The sequence below is a fragment of the Manacus candei genome, unplaced genomic scaffold (assembly GCF_025592945.1).
Source record: "Manacus candei isolate 608988 ecotype Guabito, Panama unplaced genomic scaffold, ASM2559294v1 h1tg000008l, whole genome shotgun sequence".
NCBI lineage: Eukaryota > Metazoa > Chordata > Aves > Passeriformes > Pipridae > Manacus > Manacus candei.
Genome location: NW_026138056.1, coordinates 6,268,769 through 6,290,500, shown reverse-complemented (window position 1 = coordinate 6,290,500; position 21,732 = coordinate 6,268,769). Strand labels below are relative to the sequence as shown.

General features: G+C 40.9%; 1 protein-coding gene across 5 annotated transcripts in view; it reads left to right on the top strand.

Moving 5' to 3' along the window:
* Window positions 1-1,998: 1,998 nt before the first annotated feature.
* The window catches only part of RALBP1 (ralA binding protein 1), a 33,586-nt gene continuing 13,852 nt past the window's right edge, over window positions 1,999-21,732 (top strand). The window contains exons 1-2 of one of the 5 annotated variants that reach the window (XM_051773476.1): window positions 1,999-2,150; window positions 19,255-19,548. In XM_051773476.1, the coding sequence (XP_051629436.1) occupies window positions 19,305-19,548 (244 nt within the window). In that variant the 5' untranslated portion in view covers window positions 1,999-2,150; window positions 19,255-19,304. Of the gene's footprint in view, window positions 2,151-2,391; window positions 2,651-5,679; window positions 5,837-16,008; window positions 16,156-19,254; window positions 19,549-21,732 lie in introns of those variants that run through there. The other 4 variants (XM_051773484.1, XM_051773502.1, XM_051773494.1 and 1 more) reach the window with 4 other exon arrangements.

The window sequence follows — 21,732 nt, the reverse complement described above, 5'->3', positions numbered from 1 at the left end:
CCCATTGTGCATGAACTTTTCTTGGCAAAGGCCTCTGATAACACTCATTCTTCAGAGCTGAGAGCCTCTGGCCACTGTCACTTCAAGTGGAGATCCTCACAGGCAATCATCCTGAATTACTATGGAATGTTACAGAACTAAACTTTTTCCTCTTCTTTTGCCAGGAGTAACGTGGGTTTTGTATAAAAAAAAAGAGAAACGCATTCAGCTGTGAAGTTAAGTAGCCCAGTGAACCCTTGCTGTTAAACTGTTTCTTCTGGAGAGGAGGAGGTAGACTGGAAGTTGCGTGGTTATGTAATACGCAGTGGAGACAATATCCCTGTGCTCCAACACTAATCAGAGTGTTTACAACCCTCCCTTTTGTATCTTCTACTGAATAGCAGAAATTCCTGTGGGGGACCTTTTACATTACCGCAGGAGGTGGCACAAAGAGCTCATTTGACAGGGACTAAGCAGCATTGAATCTCAAGTGAATAAATGGAGCAGGTGGCACGCTGCCACAGTATTAATGTGTCCAATAGGCTGGGGATTATGCTTGAGGCTGTGGGAATGAATCGGCCCTGCTTCTGGCTGAAACAAATTCTTCTGTTGATGAAGAATCCTGAAAGGGATTCAAATTATGCAGGTGCTTAACATAACAGAAACTTGCATTGTAAGAGGCAAAAATTTGCAAAATTCCTTTCAGCATCACTGTAAACAGGATGCACATTTAGATGGAGATGTGTTCCTTGGCACAGGTTGCCTCAAGTCACATCCAGACTCCATTTCCTCATATTTCAGAGAGTGGCAGAGAGAGTGGGCAGCGACTCAAGGTCAGGTTTGTTATGCAGGATGAAGCCAAAGCCGAAGCCAACAGCTGCTCCCCTGTGAGCTGAGGAGGCAGCCCAGGTGCCCCCACCTATGGGGCTGTGTCAGCTGCTGTGCTGGGACTTGTAGTGTTCCCAGACTTCCCACTCTGACAATTATAATCTCACAACATGTTTGGCTGTACCCAGCTTTATCACTACTAACAGAATTACAGACTCCCAGAATGGGTCACGTTGGAAGGGACCACAGTGGTCCCTTCCAACCTCCGGTCCAACCTCCCTGCTCAAGCAAGGTCATCCCAGAGCACATGGCATGGGATTGTGTCCAGATGGTTTTTGAGTATCTCCCATGAGGGAGACTTCACAACCTCTCTGGGTAATCTGTCCCAGTGCTTGGTCACCCACACAGTAAAGTTATTCCTCATATTCAGGTGGAACTTCCTGTGCATCAGGTTCTGGCCGTTGCCTCTTGTCCTATTGCTTGGCAACCCTAAGAGCTTGGCTCCATCTTTTTGGCACCTCCCTTCTGATACTTATAGACAGTTGTCTCTTGTTGAGGCTGAACTGGCCCAGCTCTCTCAGTCTTGCCTCATAAGAGAGATGCTATAGTCCCTTGATCATCATTGCTCATTGGATTCATTGGATCTGCTCCAGGAGCTCCATGTCTCTCTTGTACTGAGGAGCCGAGAACTGGACACAGCACTCCAGATGTGGCCTCACCAGGGCTGGAGGGGCAGGATCACCTCCTCTGACCTGCTGTGAATGCTCTTCCCAATGCCCCCCAGGAACCCACTGGCCTTCTTGGCCACAAGGGCCACTGCTGGCTTAAGGACCAAGGACCCTGGCGTTTCTTGTAAACCTGCCCAGAGGAGCGGTGGGGCCGCTGCCCGCCGGCCCTCGGCGGCTGCTGTGGAAGCTCCATACACATATCTCGGCTGTCCCCGCCAGGCAGGGAGGAAGGGAGGCCGGGCATCCCTCAGGCAGCGGCTTCAACAGCCAGGGGGGCACGAGAGGCACCGTCGCTCCCCCCTCGCGGCGCGCGGGCCGCTGGGAGCTGTAGTGCGGCAGCCGCAGCCGCCTCGCACCCCCCAGGCAGCGCCCCCGGGATGAACTACAATTCCCGTCATACTCCGCGCGCAGCGAGACCAGCGCCTCCCGCCCCGCCCCCCTGGCCGCGCGGAGCGAGGCGGCGTGCATGCGCGGTGGCTGCAGCTCGCGCCGCTCCCCGGCCGTGCCTGCGAGCGCCGGGCGGCGGCGGCGCCGGGATGGGGCGCGAGGCGGGGCGTGCCCGCCGCGCCTGAGGCCGAGGCGGAGCCGCTGCGCCAGCGAGCGGGACCCCCGACGGTCAGTGCGGGGACGAGGGGGCGGCCGGCCCGGCCCGACACCCCCGTGGGGGGCGCGGGAGCCGTTCCGTATCCGGGCGGGCGGGGGCGGAGGAAAGGAAGGGGGGGGACAACGAGCGGCGCGAGCCGCCACTTCCCCGCAGCGCGCGGCTCCCGGGTGGGGGAGGGGCCGGGCCAGGCTGCCCGCGCGCGGGGGGCGTGGCCGCGGAGGGCTCCACCCACTTCTCCGTCTCCCTGTTACTCCCTTCCTCCTCCTTCCTCCCTGCCTCTCTGTCCTCCCTCCCTCCCTTCTTTCCCTCCCTCCGTCCCTGCTTCCTTCCTCTCTCCCTTCTCCCTCCCCTCTCTCCCTCTTCGTGTTCACTTACCTCTCTCCGTGTTGTCCCTCCTGCCCCTAAGGGAACAGGCGCCCTGTGCGACCTGTTTCCTGAAGCGTTTACTCCCTTTGGATCGTGCGGGGTTCGCTACAGCTCGGTCTCGGATGAGAGCTCTGCTGGACTGTGGGTTGGCTCCCCGCGGGGTTGTTTTGGGTTGGTGGGGGGTTTTTTTGGTGGGGAGGGAGAGATCAGGGTTTTTTATTCATTTACCTTCACCTAAAGGTCACATGTTTCAAAAACCAGAAGACTTGCTGTTATTGTCATTTTTACACATCTGGTGTGGTTAACAGTTGCTAAGGATGCTGTTCCCTACCTGATAATGTTTAGAAAGTGTATGTGTTACTGTACATCATAGAATCACGGAATGCCTTGGGTTGGAAGGGACCCTAAAGATTATCTCGTTCCAAGGCCCCTGCCATGGGCCGGGAAACCTTCCACTGGACTAGGTTGCTCCATCCAACCTGGCCTTTGAACACTTCCAGGGACATGTCAGTGTGTGATGTATGAGCAAATACATGACCCACTGATGAGGTCTTACTTTTAAGTGCTTATGTATGTTAAAATGAGCAACAAAGAAAACATCAGCAATACACATTGAAGGTGTCTGTTCATGAGACCGGTGTGGTTTGGATTCCCCCACCCCATCGCCTCTGAGGTTAATGATCATCCTTAACGGGAAATAATAATTAATAAAACAGGCTAAGGTCTTTTTGCCAGTTGCATAAGCCAGATGGATTTGTGCAGGTCCCTTGTTCCAGCACAGCAGAACAACCCTAATTGCATTCCTAAACGTGTTTCTCACCTGGAAAAGGCTTGAAGCGCTTACCATGAGAGTTCAGCATTGCCATAATGCACCCGTTCAGGGTGATGCTGAGGCTCTGTTGGATTTAATGGATGTAATGGATGTAAATGTATTAATGAGCTTAAAGGAGTGATCCCTTAGATCCCTTAGATTTGGGTTTTGATGTCCTCTGAGGTGTTGCACACAGCTCATGGTGAATGATGTCGCGTGACTTCTTCAGCTCATTTCGTTGGGGACTGTGTAAAGTCCATACAGTGTGTGTGACATATGCTTTGGGGGGGCTCTTTTCTACTGAGAAATAAAAAAAGGGCCCTTCCAAACTGTTGTAGTTTTGACTGTTTAGTACTTCTGAGTGTTTGAAATTTATTAACCCCCTTGCTGTAGTGTTCCAGGTAATTATATAAAAAATGGAGTGTCTGTTACAGAGAAGCAGGGAACCTTACATTCTCTGTTCTAGGGATCTTTTTTTCTGTCTTAGAGAAAATAAGTTGTATTCTGTAGTCTTCCCACATCTGAAATGGAAGATAGGAATAGCTGCCTCCAAATTTTAATACTCCAGGTGCAACTTTGGCATCGTTCAGTCCTAGTTACGGTGTGTTCAGGGGTGGAAGGGTAGATTTTGTGATTTGGTTTGGTGGGGTTTTTTTCCCCAAAGGAAGGATTTCACTGTAAAATCCCTGGTGTGATTGTAGTTATGCAGGGAACAAAGTTCTTTTTCTATAGGGAAGCTTATTTCCATTTCTGTATGTGCATGTCTATGCCAGAATATATTGTCCTGGAACTGCAGTAACTGCATTCTTGCTTCAGAGCTGCACGGCTTGATTCTGCAGGTGTGCCTAAAGCAGAGCTGATGTGTGTGAGCTTTGGGGTTTGATCTCTGCTGTACCCTTTAGGCACATTTCCCTAATGTGTTTTAGCTGTATTTTCTTACAGAAAAGATTTGCATATTTTCTAAGGAAACATTACTGTTTCTTACAGGCTGTTTTTAGACTAACATGGAAGATGCTGCTGTTCAGCAATAAATAGCAACAAATGCAAATCTATTTTCCTTCTGTAAAGTTCGGTGTCATGCAGCTGGCCTCAAAATGCCAAAATATAGTATGACATTTACCTTCAGTTTGTTATAATATAGTATAGCAAAATTACTAAGCTTTTCTCTGAACTAATGTGTCTGATTATGTTGAATCAGTGAATGATTCACTACCCTTAAAACTAGACATGGTTTGCCATGTGCCAGCTTCAGATTTTCACCTAAAGAATTCATCTCTTTCTACTGTTCCCCAGAGCCTCATGGACCATAATTTTCAAATTGTTGGTCAAAAAAAAAATTAAAAGTACATCAAACAGTCCCGTAGTTGGGCTGGAAGTACCTTATGGAGTGGGAGGCTTGTACTTAGGCTGCATCCCCAGACATGGTGGTCTTGAGGGGTGACTGCTGTCCAAATGATGTGCATCCTCTGCCTGCCATGGCCAGAGCCAGAAGGGTAAGGATGCAGGTTGAGTTTAGAGAAAGGAACGGTATGACATCTTTCCTGTTCATACTTATCCTTCCCATCCCAACCATCCCTCACCTTTTGGGTTTGACATCAGGGAATACAAACTCGGGTAAAGCTGTGGACATACAGTAGACTGAAAAATATTTTGATGGTGGCAGCAACAGCAAGTCTCTGAAACTGAATAGCAGCAGGGGTCCAGTGCTCCCTGCTTTTCTTTAGGCTGCAGTAGAAATTGGAGGATGAGTGCTTACTTGGAGCAGGTGCTGGGAAGTGGGATGTGGAAGGATGTATATGATATTACCCAGGTAAGGAGTGGTGATCCAGTTAGTCAGCTCGTGCAACCCTCAGCTCTAATATATCCAAAGAGCTGCTAGTTTTTTCTGTCCTGTTACTGGAAGATAATGTGCTAGGAAAAAGTGTTTTATTTAGATTTCATCAATAAAGTGCTGTGACACTAGTAGGGAAGAATTTGTGAAAAAGATAAATACGGAGTACAGTGGTTCTAGTGGATAGTAAGAAAGTAAATATGAAAGTTAATACCTAAACAAAATATGTTTGACCGAAAATATTTGGGAAAAATAACTGGAGTCTGTAGTGTTGTTTATTATTACTTGTGCATTAAAAAAGCAGTAGGCATCTCTTTTCCTTGCCTAATGATGAATTCCAAGTATGCATGGGAGACTGAGATCTGCAAATTCGAAAACATGAGATTGCAGTGTTTAGAGTGATCAGTTCAGTACCTACAGGTAGTATTTCCTTTGGTAATTAAATAAGATGTGTTTTAATAGAGAACATGATCTGGTATTTTTGTCTTGTCTAGCTCCTGCGATACTAAGTAAACAAAAGTACAGATAATGAAGATGTCCCAGTTTCTTCCAGAAGTGGCTTGGCATAACATCCAGACTGAAAAATAGCAACTAATTATTTAATAAACACAAGTTTTATAACAATAAAGTAATAAATAAAGAAGAAGTGCTCATCAGATGCTAAAACAACAATAATAATGTAGATCCGAGTAAGTATAGTGAAATGTTAATGTGTATCAATATTAATGTGATATTTAGCCCAGTTAAAAAAAATTATTAGAGAAATGTTATATTTTAAATAATCAAATCTAGTGTTGTGTTCTGTGTGCAGAATAAAATGATGCAATTATTCTGATATAATAATTGAAGTGTGTCACTTCATCTGTATTGGTGTGCCCTTAATTGTTAATAGTTTGCCATCTGTCCATTTATTTTAAGGAAGATACATAGAAATATAAACCTCAAGCAATCGATGTAACTTTGACATTTCTTTAAAAGAAGCTTTATGATCCTTGGTGTTACACACTAATTTATGTTATGATCTTGTAGACAGTCTGTGGCTTGCTTCCATCCAGGCTACTGCCTTCCCTGGAGGAAGCAGGGAATGGCTTAAGGATTCTTGCCAGCTACAGACCAACACAGAGCACAGTGCTGGGGAAGACCTTACCTAAAGGTGCAGAGATGCACTATTTTGTCTGCTGGGGGCTAAGCTTTTTTGTGGGAGTAGTTCCTGCCCTCTACTGCAGTACAGTGGAAGGGGCAGCAGCTTCTGAACCCGTAGGTGCAGATTTCTCATTGCCATGCTGCCTTCTTTATTCTCCTTCTTGCCCACAAGAAACAGAGCTTTTTTAGACTGGCTATTCTGGTCTCTGGAGGCACACAAGGAAAGAAAGGGATGAGTGATGGCTGTTTGCGTGAGGTGGGAACAGCCAGATGGTTGCTGTAGAGGAAGAGTGAGGAGCGAGTGCTCAGTGCTAAGGTTTGACATTCCAAATCAAAATGCAGGTTTGGACCAAGCCGAAAATTATTTTAAGGAAAACAAATTTAGTTTTGGATTGGTTATTTTGTACGTTTGTTAGCAGTGAATAACTCTCCACTCAAGTCAATTCATAGTTATGTATAGATAAAATGTATTTTTGTTTCATTTTTATCCTCTGTAGAATGAAAATTTCATGTGTTTCTGTGATCTGGGTTAAGGCAGCTCATGAAGTTTGCTTCCTGCTTTACAGTTCAGCAAGGTGCCTGGGCTTTTTGTATTACAAGTAAATGATCTTTGTGGTAGAGGACAAGACATCTGGCAGAAAGGAGCTCTTGGGACTGAACATCTATCTCTGGTACTACCGAAGCTTGAGTTGGATACATGTTTTTTAAAAACACAATATATGATGATAATACTGTTAACTTGACACTTTTGGAAAAAGATCTATCACAGCTGACAAAAACTGCAGCTTCTCTTTTTCACAAAACATTTAGTAAGAATTCTGCGAGAATATCACTTCTCTTTAAAACCATACCTAACTTTGTAAAATAGGAGTTACACCTAAGAGTTTGAAGCTGTAATTTTAATGTTTATCCTCTAATGACTTTTGTTAAGTTTAACATTTAACTTACCCTGGTAACGAGGCTTGTTGCTACTTTAACATTTCTAACCTGCCCAGTTAAGTTTTTTAAATGTGAGCATCACCAGTCAAGGTGCAGGATTTTTTTGGATGTTAGCATGAAAATAAATTTTCACTGATTTTTATTAACATAAATTACATTGAATGCTAAATGTAAATTGTAATGCTAAACATGCCAGGAATTAAACTCTAATTTCATGGGATTAGTAGTGGTTTTCTATCATATTACTATGGAAGTCCATAATAATCAATTATTATTGATTATACTGCTTTCGCATACTTAATACTGAGTCTGTTAATTTAGTGTATAACTATTGATGAAAGATAATTAAGTTGGCAGATATTTTACTATATTTGTAATTCTGTAACTCCAGTAGGTTTTAATATTGTGAACCAAATGCTATATAAAAGCATAATTCTAATCTGTACAAAACCTAAAATACCTTTTTTTTTTTTACAAATTGGATTCAAAGAAAAGTTTCATCTCCTCTTTTAATTTTCAATTGTGGTGGCTTCAAAGGAAATGCTGTTCTTTTAAGGTAGCCTAAAGAACTTTTCATATTTTATGGGATATTTTTAATTGATTGAATGGACTAAAACTGTAAGAGCTTGGGGGGGGGAAACAGCAAGTGATTGAACAGATTTACCCAGAAACTCATTGGATTATTTCAATCTACTGGTTGTAGCTTTTCTTGTTCTTTAGATGTTTTAATCTTTACAAATTCTGTAAGTTCTCTTTGTGCTGGCCACTTGCAAGCTAATCTTAGACGCAGAGATCTTTCACAGGTCATGCTTCTGAAGTTATAATCCTGAAATTTGGGGTTGCAGTTCTCTAAAATTTATACAGTGTGTACCAGTGGTGAGCAGGTGTGTTTTTAGCAGTCATATTTTGAAAAGGGTTTTAAACATTGTTGGGGGAAATGAAATGCAACTTTCCAGCTGAAAGAGGAAGTGATGAATATGCAGAATTCTTACTTTGCTGGCTGCATGGTTCAGTAAATTAATGTGACTGATATACTAAGATGTAGATTTAAATGTAAGTTCCTCCACAACAATAATTAAGAACTAATTTTCTGGCCATGTCCTTCACAAATGTATCTTTGAATGTGCCAAAATTGGTATGCTCTACCAAAAAGCAGTGGAAAAGTTGCATCAGTTTTATCTGCATCACTCCTTTTGTGTGCTGCAGTTTTATGATATTTTGTTTTATGATCAAGCTTGCTTGCGGTTTTCTGTTGTCTTCTTTTGGTTACTTCTTCTTTATAAATGCTTTAGTACGTAAGTTTTTAATATGTTGCTTCATCAAACTTTGAAGACATCCAAAAGATACACAAACGTGTGTCGCAGAGGTTTGCAGTTAGTGAGTATGATTAGAACAGTCAGCTGTAAATGGATATTTTCAATGGGTAATTGCAGTTGGTGTGTTCTAGAACTTAAGTGCAAGGATTTCACCACTTTTAAAATTGCCTTGTACCAGTGGAGGCAGTTTACCTTTTTTTTGGGGAGGGATTGGACAATGGCTGTCTTTTTCTTTACATATGCTGGGGCTCCCATTGAACTACCATTAAACTACCTACTCTAATTTTAATTAAAGTAACGTGACTTATGTTTAGACAAGGCTACACCACAGATTTGGGAATGGCAGTTAGAACTTATTTGGTCCTGTGCTATCAAATACTGAACTTTTTCTCCATCTATCTGAAGCATACATAGTTTTAGTGTCTTGTTTATGTTATTATTCAGTTCGATTTTATTATATTTTGCAAGTAAGTTGGAAACTTCAATCAGTGTGTATTTATTAAGCTATGGGGGAGGGGGTTTATGATACTCTCAAGACATAGGATTGCTGAAAATTACTACAGTAGGTGCTTCAAACTGAACTGAATGAAATCTGTTTCAGAAAACATATGTGAATTTAATTTTAAATTCTAAGGATGTTTATACATTTTTCTAGAGGGCTGGTGTTTTATGTAAGTTTTCTTGTAAGGGTGTTTGGCTAGGTAAATTGGCATAGAAGACAAATACTGTGAACTTGTGGGTCCTGCTGCTGTTTCAGTAATTGCCATTTTAATGAATGATGGATGACAGATTCCTGTTTCCCAACCATTCTCTGAAGAGACCAGCAGCTGTCCCAAGATGCCACACCTTGCATTGGATGTATTTATGAATGCTTTCTGTGTTCACATGCATGGCATTTTGCAACATCTCAGCCCTGGAGGTGATGATGTTAATCATAATTAATAATCTGCTGAGCTTGTAAATATTTAAATTGACTTTCCCCTTGGGTATTGAGTGAATCAGAGGCAGACAGAATCGGAACACAGAACTTGTTAATCCCATCTCTACATATGGTACTGAAAAAAATAAGTAAAACTTCAGAAATTTGCTGAAAGGCAACATCATGTGATGTTGATGAAAAGTTGTCACTGGCATTGATGGGAATATGTCTGAAAAGAGGAGATGATATAGTCCTCCTTCTTGTGCAGAAACCATGCTAAAAATAAAAAGAAAAAATTCTTTTCCATATAGCATGAGTTTGACAGACATCGACATCTATTGCAGCAGGTTCCACTGCTGTAGACATAACAAGAATCAACAAAACAATTATTTTGTTGGCTTGTCTCAAAACAGATCTCCAAGTGAAACAAGCTGCATCAGAAAAAAAAATCCTTGGGTAGGTAAAACTGCATTTGCAATAAGGGTTTGCTAAAAACTGCTGTACTGGGAGCACAGAAACAATATTCTCCTATCCATTATAGTTAAGTTGGGAAAACATTTGCGTGCAACTCAACCTACACTTGATTTTACTCAAAATGGGCCTAATAAAACAACCAGTGAAAGCAGAAGGAGGAGTCTTTCCTTTTGCTTTGGTTTCTAGGTCAATAGCCATTGATGTTAGCTTGGACTTTTAAGCCAAAAAAGTGATGCAGATAGACATAGTTATCAAATAATCACTGAAAATAATCAGCAGATAGACATGGTTATTAAATAATCAGGAAAAATAATCAGAGAAGTTATATAACCAACTTTTCTAGATCAAAGTCTTTCTTTACTTTCCCTTTCTTTTACTTCAGAATGAATTTTGTCTCAACCACTGTAGTTCTGTTTAATATTCTCTAAAAGTTGCATATGACTTGCCTGTTACATTTGAACATGCAGGGTTTTAAACATGAAAAAGAATGGAAACTGGTCATCTGTGTCATGTATCACTTGAAGAGATCCAAGCAAAGCTGTTCTTAGTTTCTCCTTATGTTGCAGAGTTGTCAGTTTGAGTGAGAGCCTGTAATTGATAGATCTCCTCATCTGTGTTCAATACATGGTGTCAAAAATTCAATGTAAAGCTAAGGAACTTAATTTTCACAGTTTTAACCCTAAAGGTTTGTGTGCCACTAATGTACTTTCAAAACCTGCTTACTTCTGGGAATGATAAAGCCTTAGAATTGAATATTCTTTGCCTTTGGTAAGATAAACTAGATAGTTTGTGCTGACCTTCCAGTTAAAGGATTATGAAGTGACTTCTGTAAAATTTACTTAATGCTGTTAGAAAATTCTATGAATAAAATAATGATCACAGTTCAACCAATTCAGTGAAGAAGCATGGTACTTCTAATTGATTTTTCTATATCCAAGCTGAGAGATAATATCTCAGTAGTGGATAAAAAAGCAGCACTGTCTGGATTCAGCGTGCAGTACTCGGTGCAGCATGTGCGCTCTGCCATTCCCTCCATATATTGAGCAGGTTTATGACAAAGAGTGGCAGGGCTTCGTCCATATGGACTCTGTGGTGGTGGGTGGTGGCGAGTGGCTTCTGAAGGGACTAAGCAGCAGACACCAGATAAGCGATGTCCGTGGGAGGCACGTGGGTTCTGGTGTCTTTGTAATTGGCAGGGTAAGAAAGATGACGGTAAATGCGGCAGCGTCTGCCTGTACATGTCAGCTGAGTGTGTTCCCAGGATTTTTACAGAGCTCGAACTCTACCTGCTGGCAGGAGCCTCATGTGTGTTACTGCTGCTGTTGCATTTCCAGGTGAATTACTGCTGTCACAGAAATGCCAGTGCATTATTTTACACATTTCTGGTGTGTGGGTGTGTCCCACATTTGTTACCAATGTTAAATCCAAAGCAAAGAGTCTGTAATAATTGCTGTTTACCTTTGTTATTTCTAGCATTTTAGTATGTGTTAGCTAGTGCACTCTTAAAAAAACCTCACAAAACTCAAAACTAGGCTTTTTGACTGGGTGATGGAACTGAATGCATAGAGCTCTAGCCTCTGGGAAACTGGATTCCATTCTCTGTTGTTTGCTCTGTCACAGGTAGTCTGTAGATTCTCTTGAAAGAATAGCAGAAACTTAAAACTCCAGTAAAATATTTTATACTAAATCCACTGGTTTCTCTTCTGCTTCATTTTGATTTTTTTTTCACTCTGATGAATAGCACTTGCTCTTTTAATAGCATTTTTAGTAAATTCAACTTAACAGTCAGGTTTAGGATGTTTTGGTTTTTTTCAGTGAGTCCACTGAATTGACAGCTGTTCTCAGGTTGGCTGTATGTTGGTGCTGGATGATGCTGTAGTTGAAATCTCTGATGGGGGGAATGTATCATTAAATAAACTCAGCCCAGGAACTGATTAAAGTATAAATATTAGTCTTAATTTGCTAAATCATCAATTGCTATTCCACTTGCTGCAGACCTTTATTGACTAGGGATTAGACAACTCTTCAAAAGACTTGTCAGAAAACATGACTTGTAAAAAAAACTTGTATACAGTCCCAAGGGCAAACAAAACCTGTGGTGTTACTATGCTTATAGTGATTGTTAAGAAAGTAAACTGCACATCTTTTGTTGTATTTTCCTGCCTTCCTCTCTTAAGTGGTAAAAGCAAAACTTTCTGTTTTGTTTTACAGGCATTAGTGCTGGTACAAGTGGGAATTTGGAGAGGTGGACAGGAGAGAAGGGGCAGGGGTTGTCACATCAGGAATAATTCTAAGGCCAGTCTAAGCAATAGTGGGTATTATATATGTTGCACAGTGTGGTGTTTTTCAAAAGTATAGGAGGGTTTGCTGTGTTAGCAGGACAGTTGGTAACATTCAGTTCAGCTCTCAGTTGTTCAGCTTTTATCAAGTTACCACATCTGGGTTGAAAAGCTGGGTTTCAGAGGCTGGTGTTTAAAAATTCAAACAAAAAAGCACTAACCAAATTCTTCAAACTGTTTCTGAGAATTCATCTAGCAGGAAAAAAATATCTCTTTTCTGTAATAACAAATATTTGGGCAATGAGGCAAACCTTTTTAATGCTATTTGTAGTTTAGAATTTGTAAATTTGGCTGGAAAAGACAGCCCAGATTTCCTTGCTTATGTGTGGCCCATAATTTTCAGAACTCTTAATTAGAACTGAGTGTGGGAGAAACAAAACATGGCAAGGGAAACCTGGGAAACAGTGAGCAGCCAAGAGGTGAGGTTAGATGAGACACTGGGTACAGAGAACAGGAATGGGGAAACTGGAATTGCACAGGTCTAGGAAGTCAACAAAGGCTTGGTGAGGAGGAGATTGTGAGATAGATGAGGTATAATCCTGATGGTGGAGGAACTGGACTGCAGGAGAGGGGAATGAAGAAGCTAATAGAGAGGGACTGAGCCTGGAAGGCAGTGGGATTAAACCATGGAGTGGGAGACTAGTGTACTGGGCTTGAGTACTATTACTGGAGATACTGGATTACTTTGTGGTGACAAGACCATGGGAACCAGGAGCAGGATTCACAGGTGGTAAAAATAGGGAATTCTAAACAGTGGACCAGCACATTCCCAAGGACTTTGAAGAATGAGAAATTATTCTCAGGGTGGGCAGTAGTAGTTGCAGTGGAGGTGACTGGTTAGTCAAGATCCTCCTGTAGAAGTCAGGCCTGATTACAGTGCCCATCTGCCTTTTGATGCGGAGCCCAGACCTTCTGCTTGTTCCTTGAGAAAGTTGTGATGTAAAGCAATTAAACAGCTCGTTACCTGGCCAGTTATTTCCAAGAATGCCTCATATGTGTGGTTGTGATCATAATACAGTGCACTGCTTTGAAACTGCTTCCATGACAATTGATTCAGCTGGGGAAAGGTCTGTGGCAGGGCTTGTTGCGATATCCCTGAAAGATAGGAATGAGCATGGGAGTCGCATGTGGCATAGTTTGTGTAACCTCTGTATAAGGCTATGTTTGTTACTCTAACAAAGATATGTGCTGAGGCTTTTCTCCTAGATTGCCTGCTTTAGCTTGCTGTGGAACAAACAGTATGATGTAAATTGTCACGTCACCCCTCACCAGGGAAGTAGGATGTTATGTCAAAATAGGCAGTGTGACGGTGTAGCCATTGCAGGGGCAGTGTCACGGGGCCGGGACTTTTCCCTTTTCAGGTGTGCTCTCTCCAGAGCAAAGCACTTAACACACACTCACACAACCCCCAGGAGTCCAATTTTTGTTTTTCCCAAGATGTCTGTTGGAAACAGTGTGCGAATTGCCTCCTGATGGAGCTCTACAGAATTTGTAGGCTAGGGGCTGTAGTACTGTTTCCCCTGAAGCGAACCAAACTGGAAAGCACGTGCTACCACATATTTGGAGATTTTATCTTCATGCAATTATATAAGCCTTTATCACAATAGGATTGGGAACCTTGTTTCTGGTATTTCTAAAATGTTTAGGGTATTATTTAATTATTTGTTTTAAGGCTGGCCCTCTGCTCACTGGATGGATTATTGAAGACCTGGAATACGCTCAATAATAGGGAATAACCTGGATACAGCTGCATATTCTAAATGTGAGCAGGCTCCTCCAAGAGTCCACTCAAACATGGATGTGGTCTAAAGCTCACTGATTGTCGACAGCTAAGTAGTTTTGTGTATTAGTGTATCGCTCCTTCTGAGCTGGTATGGACTCTCAGAGCACAACTTGAAATACTTGGGATGGTGCTGTGATTGCGGCAGACTTTATCCACCTACAGGTAAATGAGAGAACACACAAAAGCTGTTTATGTTACTTTTAGAGCTGATTTGATGCTGACATTATTTTTGAATGTACAGCTTGCTCCTCTACAGCTTCAGTTGTATGGTTGCATACTCTCCTTTGAAGTAAATTTTCTAACATTCTGATAGGATCACATATGCTGTAAAGTAATCTGAGGTTTAGGAGCTGAATGCTGCTAAACAGTTTGTATTTTATTCTCCTTATCCAAAAAAATTTTGTTAAGTCCCTTCTTGAGGCTTTAATTCTTGCCAGCTATGAAGAGTGTGTGACTCACAAGGGAGTTACTTAACGCTGTGTTTGTGTGATTACTCGTGACTTGCTTTGCCTGTCTACATGAAGTACTTCCCTATTCCTTCTCCTTTCATGGCCATGTTGCCTTATTAAAGAAAGGAAAGGGCACTGTTTTTGTACCTGGCTACTGCTTGTTAAATGAAACAGATGGCCTCTGATGTCATTTTGACACTTGACTGTATGGCAGCATTTCAGTCTAAGAAATGTTCAAGTGAAAGCAGTGATTTGTATTAAGCCTTTCACTATGTTGGAAAAAGTGCAATAGATACAGAACTTAGATGTGACACAGACCCTGTATAGTCTTGGTGAATAACTTCTAACTCAGACTTCTCATCTTATTGAAAAGTCTCAGCAGTTATATGAGTACCACTCATGGTTTCTGAAGTGTTTTGACATACTTAGACCACAGATGGTAGTTTTTATTCTTTCCTCTTATAGTTCATTACTTTCCAAAATGGAGCTGTGTTTGTTACAGGATAATTTTTGTCTAAACCTGATGTGCCTCATTTCTTCAAGTACTGTCAGGTTCTTAAACATGTCCAGATCTTTTGGGCTGAAGGTCTGTGATGATGAGGTACTGCTGTTCTCTCAGCCTTGCTTTTGGGTAGTTGTGATAGAGCAGGTACTGCTAGCTGAGTGAGAGTCCCCACTCTGCCTCCATCCTTTGATTACTGACTTCTCGGGATTATTTTCAGTGTAACACCCAGATATTCAGAGGGTGTCTGTTTGTGCCAAAATGGAGTGACCTGGGGACACCCACTGTGCTTCACGTGTGGTCTTGCATAATGCTTGTTGCAGAAAAACTCCATGTCCTCCATTCCGCCCAGCAGCTTTACAAAATAACATCTGTGCATGAAATCACCTGCTCTAATTTGCTTCTGCTGTTGCAATTGGTTACAAGGCAGAAAGTCACAATAGACTCAGTGCAAAACAGAAATAATGGAGCCTTCTGTACTGAGTGAGTCTCAGTCTTTGGTCTTTCAAACTGTGCCTCTCTTTAATGTGTTCGTTCTTAGATGACACACTGTTACAAGTGAGACCTGTTAAAGTTGGCTGTCATGTCTCTCTTGTCTTCTCTTTTCTATGGTTTTTCTAAACTTCATCTTTACTTACTAGATACGTAGCTCAGACTGAATTTTTTTAGGAAAGAGTTCGGTTATTTTCATAAATGATGCTTGAAAAACCACATTATTTTGCCTATGCAGGCATCTTTCTTCCTTTCCCCAATCCACTCTCCCGTGCTTGGTGTATGATCTAGAATGATGGTGATGGTGTGATGTGTAAGAGTTTTTGTGTTAGTGACATGTTTAAAATGTCTTATAATTTAGTCTTTCCTTGGGGGATAGAGGAAAGGTCACAATTTTGCACATGTTCAGTGAAGGCTTATTTTTGACATTCAGTTATTCTGCAGGCTTGACTCAATGTTGAGCAGGAAGATGGTTCAAGAAACTGCATTTTGGGAGTACTGGAAAAAGTAGCTAGGTCCGAGGAGGTGCTTGAACTGCAAGAAGCTCTCTGGTGCTGTCGTGTAACAGCATTTGTGGCTCCTGTGGAAGAAGAATCAAATGTCAAGTGAACGAGAAGTGGTGGGCGTCAAGGAGTGTTCTGTTGGTAGGGAGGTAAGGAAGAAGGTGACTTCTTGTGATACTAGGAAGAGAATGAGAGCCTGTGGGAGAAATGGGGACAAGGTGAGATGATGAGGTAGATAATCAAGAGGAAACAAAAGACTGCAGCAGAGAACAACATCCAGGATAGAAGAAACAGAGGAAGAAAAGGGAGTAGTTTATCTACAATAAAGCAGTGTGCAGCAGGAGAGTAGGAACTACCTAAAGAACAAGATGAAGGGAAAGTGGGAGACTGAGCTTGAGTCACAGAGACCAAAGCAGATGAAGATTATGTTGTGTGTGATACACTGAGGGTGAAAAAAGAGTACTGAGTCAAGACAAGAACCGTGGGAGTACTGACACTGGGTGGTAAAGAAATCAAAGCTTTATGTTGTGACAAAGATACTACGAATTAATTGAAGTCTGAGGAGATGAAGCTTTGCGTGCAGAATCACAAAACAGAGCTGCCCAAAGAGGGAGGTTGCACTCCTGTCCTTGTGGTTCTGCTGCTTCTCTGTTTGTCCTTGTTAGTGCTTGCTGAGCTCTTCCACACGCCAGCTCAGCAGCAGAAGCCTGTTGGAGCAGCCAGCAACTTGAATCATCTCACAAAGGGATCTCGAGAGAGCAAACTACTATAATTGGAGGCAGGGGAGAGTTAATAGGAGGGGGGGTGGTATGGCCTCATGTGGCAGAAGTGAGCTCTTAAATCTCCTGACTGATGAGAACTGCAAAAGTGAGGAAAAGCAGTTTGAAGGAGGGAGCCTGCTGCAGAGGAGAGGCAGGACTGCAGCAGTAACAGATTGGGAAGAAAGGGTCAAGTCTGAGAGGGAGAAGTTGGCAGAAGACTGAGCCTGTTGGAAATGTTCCTTCTCAAAATGCCTAGAAGATCCCTGATTTTTTTCAGTTTCACCATTTATTTGTCAGAAAAAAATTGTAAAAGCGAGAGGAAAGGTGCGGATTTATATGGCAGTAATACATTAACATCCATTAGTAAAAGTGGAAGAGGTTTTTGCAGTAGGCTTAAAGGCTCTCATTCTGCTGATACGTCATATAATTTGAGCATTCTAGAATTTCTCCTTTATTTAAAGGCCTAGGAAATTATGCATATAGGAAAGTAATTCTTCTTTAAGCTGTAAAATAAAAAAATTAAACCTAAGTGCAGTCTTAATTTGTTGCAGTTACAAATATACGCCATTATCTTTATTTTTAGTCAGTCTCTGCTTTAGCCAGAATAAAGAATGAACAGTATTAAAAGACCTCATGAATATTTTGTTTCTCATCATAATTCTGTGTCTTACTGTGCCCTATTCAAATTCTGATCTGAGTAACTGATAATTTCCATAAGCACTGTGAGTGATCTCCTTTAGTGAGGTACTATTGCATACATACATTAAAATTTCACTCTGATCTGCATACAGGGAGCTGAAAGATGAGAATTAAAAAACTAAAATAAAAAATCCCATCCCCAAAAAAATAAACCAACCACCCTCCCCAAAACCCACTTAGCTGGACACATCTCTGGCAGAACACAATTCTGTGTTATATTTTTTCTGTATGCTACCAATCTGTAAATAAAACCCTGGGAGTTGAGTAATACTGCTGAACAGTGTTGTGGAATGTATGGGCTAAGTCTGTCTTAATCCCAGAAGCTCTGCTGGGTTCCAGAAGCAAAGCCTGTGTGTCCTCATTTTCCAGGGTGATGGTCTGTGCCTTTGCAATGACCTTGTTCTTTCCTTCCGTGCACTTGCCCACCTTGTCCACTCTAAACATGGATTATTTGTAGGTACCATCCATCCTGTTCATTTAAAAAAACTTTATGCAATATTTCTAATTTAATTCCATTAGTTATTATTGAAATACCGTCTACTGTTTATCAGCTGCTGGTGGGGTGGGTTTGGTTCTGTTTTTCTTAGAGCAGGGGTGAGGGATTGGTTATGAAATGCAAACAGGCGCTGTGCAGGAATTTTACAGATCATTCTGATACTGAGATGAGATGCAATAATATTACCAGTCTTTGTCATTGGCAATACTGAAAATGCTAATGTAGTTGAAAATTTTGACATTTTTTGATAGCTGTAATTCTGAAGCTTTAGATACCTGGATATTTTTTGTGAAATCCCATGTTTGAGCATGCCATTTACTTGTTTAAATACAGTATCAAATAAGCATGGCAGAGGAGTATTTGATATCAATTAAAAATATAACAAAATACAACAAAATCCTTTGTGACCGTTTAGATACAAGGGGCCAAATTCAGCCAAGTGGACTCCAGAGGTGTGATGTCCCATACAGCATACCTGTTCTGTGGAATTTCTGAAATTTATCTGTACTAGGAAGAGGTTTTTTGCTTACAAGTTCCATTGCTGAGAATTTATGTATTGGCTTCCTTCAGTAATTTTTTTATTATCATTTATTTGTCTGTAACTCTCAAGCAAATTTACCAGCATCTGGGCGCAGATAACCTGATATAGCCTCTTCAAAGGTGAAGTTGTAGTATACCAGAAAAATTTAATTATCATTCTTTTACCTTCTTTAATTTGCATTTGCATAATTAAAAGATGGATTTGCTTTAACTCTATTTATTTTATTTTTTTTCCCCTTTATTGCAGCAGGCTAGGCGAGTTCTTATTTGCATCTATAAAATCTTCTTGGGAAAGATGAAAATGATCTTTGCCTTAAGGGCAATGCTCACAAACACTCTGAACTTCCAGACAAATCCATTTTATGTCAAAAACTTAAAGTTAGCTGACTATTTTGTAGTAAATTTTACCAATCAGTATGCAAGATGCCTATGAATTTTGTAAGAATTATTTCAACTGTTAAAGTGTTCTGATACTTAAATATATATTAAATATATATAATATATATTTAATATATACTACAAAGTAGAAATGGCTAAAATAGCAGCTCTCATATTATGTTGATATGGCTTAGGAGTTAATGAACAGATTCAGCAAACGCTGAGCTGATGTTGTGTTGCTGTGTCTTGACATAAGTTGGAAGATTCATTGTAGAAGGTGGTGTTTGTGATTTCAGGATAGAGCTCTAAACAAGGGGTTCTGAAATTCGTTGATTAAAATAGTGTGGGTTTCTTTTTGTTTTCCCCTGCTGCAGGTGTGATGGACAGGTAGCAGAAGATTTCGCTTTGATATCAGGGAATCAGAATGACCGAGTGCTTCCTGCCTCCCACCAGCAGCCCCAGTGAACACCGTCGGGTAGAGCACAGTGGGGGTCTTGCTCGTACTCCCAGCTCTGAAGAAATCAGTCCTACAAAATTCCCTGGATTGTACCGCACCGGTGAGCCTTCACCCCCTCATGACAGCTTGCATGAGCCTCCAGATATAGTATCTGATGATGAAAAGGAGCATGGGAAGAAGAAAGGAAAATTTAAGAAAAAAGAAAAAAGAAGTGAGTAGACAACTTCTCTTTGTAATTTGATGCTTTTAATGTTTCTTTCTTTCTCTCTCAAAATTGCTTAGTATTGCCACTGGGGTTTTTTGAACTTGTTTAGGTGTGAAGGAAGTTAACTTGTTACAAACAGGCTTTGTGCAGTACCTATTTCTCTTCCAGAAAAACCAACACCTTAACTAAACAATTGGTTGGTTTTTTGTTGCACAGATACAGGTACCAAAAGTGTGCCCAGAGTTACTAAGAAATTGTGTTTATCCAATACCTTTAATGATGCATTGGTAAATGCCTTGCATGGGTTTTTCTAATCTCATTATGAGTTCACATTCTAAGTGGAGGTTTTCAAATGTATTTCCAAATAGGTCCTTTTTTAATTGTAGCTGAAGTGCTGTCTAAAATAAAACTGTATGTTTGACCTGAATCTTATGCTTGGAAATTTGGAAGAGTCAGTTTCAACAACTTTAACCTTTTTTCCATGTATCTCCCGTACCATTTCAAATTTTCATGTGCACACTACACCACTATTTGAGGAGTAGTAAAATCTGTGACCTTCTTTTCTCTAGCTTCTCAGTTTAGTCTGATCGTGCAGGTTCCTCCACAGTGCCAAAGTATTATTGCAGAGGTCAAAAATATGCAAACCAGCACTGAGATCTGAATTTTCCAGAAGTGACAGAGCAAAGATTAGAAGAAAGTAAAGCTTTGACTATATAATCCATTCTTTGTCTTTCTCCCAAACAACAGAAACCTTACATTCCACCTTTAGATTTGTGCAGAAAATTTTGGAAATGTGCAAGATTTTATTCAAGAATGTTTTTCTATGTATTCTGAAAGAAGAAAGCACTTGGAAATACTGAGCTGATACTTAGCTGTCTCACTACCAGAGACACTTACTGTCCAAGTCTCTCAAACCTAAATATCACATCCTACGTGCTAGTGCTTTTTAACTGACATTTGTTTTAGCACAATTTCAAAATAATGTTCCTCTTCTACAGTACCTCTATCTTTGATGCCAGTGTATCTTGCTACTTCTTACATGTGGAATTTGGAAGATCAGAAACAATGAGGCAGCACACAGTATGCTGTTGGAATTAATATGGTGACTGTAATGTGCATGCACATATTTAAATAATTACTCTTTAATAATTTGCTGTCACTGCACTGCTTTTAATCAAAGCAGTTTCCTGGAATACAGGAATTGTTTCTACTGCAGTTCAGAAGGACTATTGCTGCTTTAACTAAAAACCGTGTGCTTGAAGAATACTGTAACTCAAAAATGCATCCTCAGGTAAAAACCAAGAGTTGAAATTCCTACAGGTTTTAACAAAAATGATTCCTTAGGGTTTTTCTCTAATGTAAACAACAGTGACCTAATAAGATTACTGAATTGGTGATGAAAATTCGTTGCTGATTGGCTAGGTCCAAATTCAGGCTATCAGTAATTGCTTTTTTTTTTTTGCAAACAAGCTTTCTGTTATCGTTCTGCATTGCACACCTCTAAATTTGGGGTTGGTAGAGATCAGCGTTGTACATCATGTGGGTTTCTTTGTGGTTGAATTCAGCATGGCTCATGGTGATAGTCTAAATGAAGGCTGTTGTTTAAGAGGAAAAATGCTTCTTCAGCAAATCCATGCAGGTCTGTGCACACTAGCACTGTAGCTGCTTTCTTCTGCAAGAAATTGCAACACATTTTATAGCTGATGTAAAGCAGTTCTTGTTACTTAAAAGACACCTTAAAGATATGAAAAATCCTCATAGAACACAAAAATGTAAAACATAGGAAGAATCAAATCATCTCTTGCAACTCTAATGTAAAAAGTATTCATCGTTTCTTAGCCCTAATACATATCTGTCATGTAATTGCTACTCAGATAGAAGAGTGAGTTACATACAAAGCTTTCAGTACATCTCATACAGTCCAAAAGTAGTCATTATTGTAGATATGCCCTGAACAGGCATTTTGCTTGTGTAAATGACAAGGGTTCTTTACAGTTGCTTATCATGGTTGATTTTTAAGAGTTTCCCTTCTGGCTTTGGCATTTTTTATTCCTCCCATACTTCTGATTCTTCAGTTTCTTCCAACTTTTAAATTCTGTTACATGTGTTCAGATTCTTTCTTTTCATATTTTTTGACTACCTGCTTTGATTTTGGACAACCTGCCATGATCATGTAGTTTGGGGCTTAAA